This window comes from Papaver somniferum, unplaced genomic scaffold (genome assembly GCF_003573695.1).
Source record: "Papaver somniferum cultivar HN1 unplaced genomic scaffold, ASM357369v1 unplaced-scaffold_25, whole genome shotgun sequence".
NCBI classification, from domain to species: domain Eukaryota; kingdom Viridiplantae; phylum Streptophyta; class Magnoliopsida; order Ranunculales; family Papaveraceae; genus Papaver; species Papaver somniferum.
Genome location: NW_020635485.1, coordinates 888,031 through 891,405, shown reverse-complemented (window position 1 = coordinate 891,405; position 3,375 = coordinate 888,031). Strand labels below are relative to the sequence as shown.

Genomic DNA, 3,375 nt, shown 5'->3' with positions numbered 1-3,375 from the left:
TTTGTTGATATGTATATATATATAGACTAGTAAATGTCGCGGAAAGGACTTTACTCCCTTTTGCAAAGCCTTCTAATTTTTTGTTGATATGTATATATAGACTAGTAAATGTCTATATAACCTTTTGTTGATAATGGATATCTATGTTCTCCTGGAAGGCTGGAACATTTAGACAGGTAAATGCTTAATCTTTTATGTTAGGAATGGGGACAAACATATATAATTTAATGAAAATATTTATATATATACGTGTCCGTGTCCTAGTATTTTGAGAAATTACCGGTCCTCGTGTCCGTGTCGTGTCGTGTCCGTGTCCGTGTCGTGTGTCGGTGCTTCCCAGTAGGCCGGACACGGTTGGATTTTTTAAATCCGTAACTTTGACGGATTGGACACGGATAACCCTAATCTGCATCCGTCCATTGCACATCCTAGCAAGTAGGGGCATACGAACAAGAAAAAAAAAGCCCACAACTTTTGTAACCCATTAACATACCCTAGCCCCCAAATGGATCTTCACTACATAAATCTCCGCGTTTTCTCTCACTTCTGGTTCTTCGACTTAGGGTTTTAGTCTGCACAAATTTCTCTCAAGGCGTCGCCGTGTGTGATAACCCTCAGAAGCAGCAACAATGGTGAAGGGAGCCCAAGGTGAAAGAGTCAGGTAACTTGGATTTCTCACATCACACTCTCTTCAGATTTGATTTTCATCACTCTGATTGTATTTTGATTGATTTTCAGACTCTATACACGAGGAACTGTTCTTGGTTACAAGAGGTCGAAGTCAAACCAGTACCCAACAACTTCATTGGTTCAGATCGAAGGAGTTAACACCAAGGAAGATGTTTCTTACTACGCTGGTAAGAGGATGGCTTACATTTACAAGGCCAAAGTGAAGAAAGATGGATCCCATTACAGATGTATTTGGGGAAAAGTTATTAGACCTCATGGAAACAGTGGTGTTGTTAGAGCTCAGTTTAAGTCTAACCTCCCCCCTAGAGCCATGGTAATTACTCTATACTAGTGATATCTTTTGACTGTAACATGTATGTTCCTTTGTGTTTATGAATTTTATGATGTTAGGTTTTATCGCTGAAGTCGCTTGTGTTTCATTTTAATTGTGCAGGGAGCTAAAGTGAGGGTTTTCATGTACCCAAGCAACATATAAGAGGTATTGCAGCGATCCTTTGGTCAATTTCCTTGTACTCAACTTCATATTGTATACATGTTTCTGTTGATGGGGGTTACATGGCCACTGGCTACATATTTTAGGGCTCTGTACCATGTTGATTTTTTGACTTATTACAGTTAACCATGTTAGTACTGTTCGTTTTAAGTTTAGACAAATGAAATGATACATTTGACAAAGATAATTAGCTGGTTCTTGAAGTTATATGTTTGGATTTGTAATACCAGATTATCTCATCAAAATAAGTATATGTTGGCTGTTCTCTGTACTCAAGAAAATGCCCTCATCATTCTCTATTCTGATTTCTGAGTCTTGCTATTGTAAAGTAGCCAATCTTGGTTATTAGTATGTGCTCAGGCATAGAATTTGATGTTGCAGATTTATAATCCTGTGCAGTATCGGTGAAATAACTATAAACAACAGCGATAGTACAGTTAATGTTGTTATAATCCTTGAAGCATGTTAGATTCCAATCTTGAATATACAATTGCAACAAGGCACTTGACAACTCTAGTAACTTGGCTGGTTTGTACGTTAGTAGTGCTGTAGTTTGTCGGTTAACCAACCATTAATTACCACACCATTGTTTTTCTGAAGCATTATTGATTCACCCCTTATTTTCCTACCCTTGTAAAAAATATCCTTCAGAGGTTAAAATAAGTTTTATTTGAACCTAACTAGTACTTATGTGACACATGAAATCGCCAACCAAACCTCCTCTTGTGGTTGAGTTGTTTATGTGGTGTTATATGTGAACCAAAACTATACCTTAGGATCTGAATGGTGCATCGCTCGATGGAGTTTATGAGAATATAGAAAATGGAGAGGTTTTTCTTCAATTCTCCTCTTTGTTCTGTACAAGTGCATCTAGCTAATGTGCCAAAAGAAAGTTGCCTAATTGCTACACCATGTGTATGTGAACCAAGAATAAATCAGACATCATTTCCGTTACATGTAGCCTTCCATTGCCTAATTTTTATCTTAGCTTTTAAGTCGTTTGAGGACATGCTTTTGCTTATCAAGAATTTCGGTGATGAACATGAGTTCCAGTCTTGAACCAATACTATGCGTCCAATGTGCTTTCTGTCTTGGTCCTAATATTGATCTTCTTTGTTTGTTTCCAGGTGATCATTCCAGTTACTGAAATCATGGCCGTTGGCGTAATTTGTTTCTTTCAAACTCCTGAGTAGTATCTGTGGTTGCAGCCAAATTTGCATCGTTTAGCTGTTTATTCTGTTTAGTGTGATGGTAGTCGGCTGTTCAGCATCAGATCGTTTTCTTTAATTAATATAGTTGTTTTCTCTACCTAAAGAATCTGTTTAAATACAGCGTAGGTATTTTGTTGTCCAACAACCCTTATGTGACTAAGGAATCCTTTTTGAAAAATCTGATCTCCTTAATTTGGTTTCTTCTTTTAAGTTTGGTTTCTTCATTGAGTTAAGCATTTAATAGCTTCTTGAATTTCCGTGAATAGTAGTCCTTATCAATTATCATTATAGGAGTTCAACACCTTCGGACTTTTATTATAAGACTATGAATGCCAAGTTCACTATTTACTATGTGAAAACTTTACTTAACTGGAAAAGTATGTCAAGTAATCGCCGACCCTGCATGCTTTACTGATTCTTTGATACCGTGATGCTGGTAACTCAATGGCTCCCGATCTCATGAGTAGCTTTATACGCATGGTCACTGTAAAGACATAGAAACAGACAAAAAAAAAAAATAGGCCTCAAGCGGTTTACTATCCTCGTAGCCTATAAATATTGGTCCTCAATAATGAAGGTCGAACTCTAGCTAATTCCTATGGGCTAGATTGAACTGCTAGATTGGCCAAAAAGTGTTGCAAATCATGAAAATGTGTGGGAAATTTTTTTACATTGCTAGTTGATAGTTCTCTCTCCTAGCAAATGCTCGCAATTCAACTATCAGCGAGATTGAAATGCTGAACCGTTCAGCACTCAAAAAGTGGTCTAAACGCTGAACCATTCAGCTGGGAGAAAATTTTCTGATATAGCGGCTGAGATTTAAAGCGCTGAACCATTCATCACTGAGCGCCGAACGGTTCGGCGTTATATGGTGGTCCCGCTGCTATTCTAGCTGCTAGATTAGCCATCCCATAGGACTTAGGAGATTGCCCATGCTGACGTGAATGGCCAATCTAGCAGCTAGATATCTAACCCATAGGA

The 3,375-nt window shown here is 38.0% G+C and overlaps 1 protein-coding gene across 1 annotated transcript; it reads left to right on the top strand.

Annotated features, from left to right (window-relative positions):
• Positions 1 to 508: 508 nt before the first annotated feature.
• Positions 509 to 2,622, top strand: LOC113341148 (60S ribosomal protein L35a-1-like). Its single transcript, XM_026586138.1, has 4 exons — positions 509 to 661; positions 739 to 1,003; positions 1,124 to 1,168; positions 2,311 to 2,622. The coding sequence occupies exons 1-3, from the start codon at positions 630 to 632 to the stop codon at positions 1,163 to 1,165; spliced, it is 339 nt and encodes a 112-aa protein (XP_026441923.1). The 5' UTR covers positions 509 to 629; the 3' UTR covers positions 1,166 to 1,168; positions 2,311 to 2,622.
• The last annotated feature ends 753 nt before the right edge of the window (positions 2,623 to 3,375 follow it).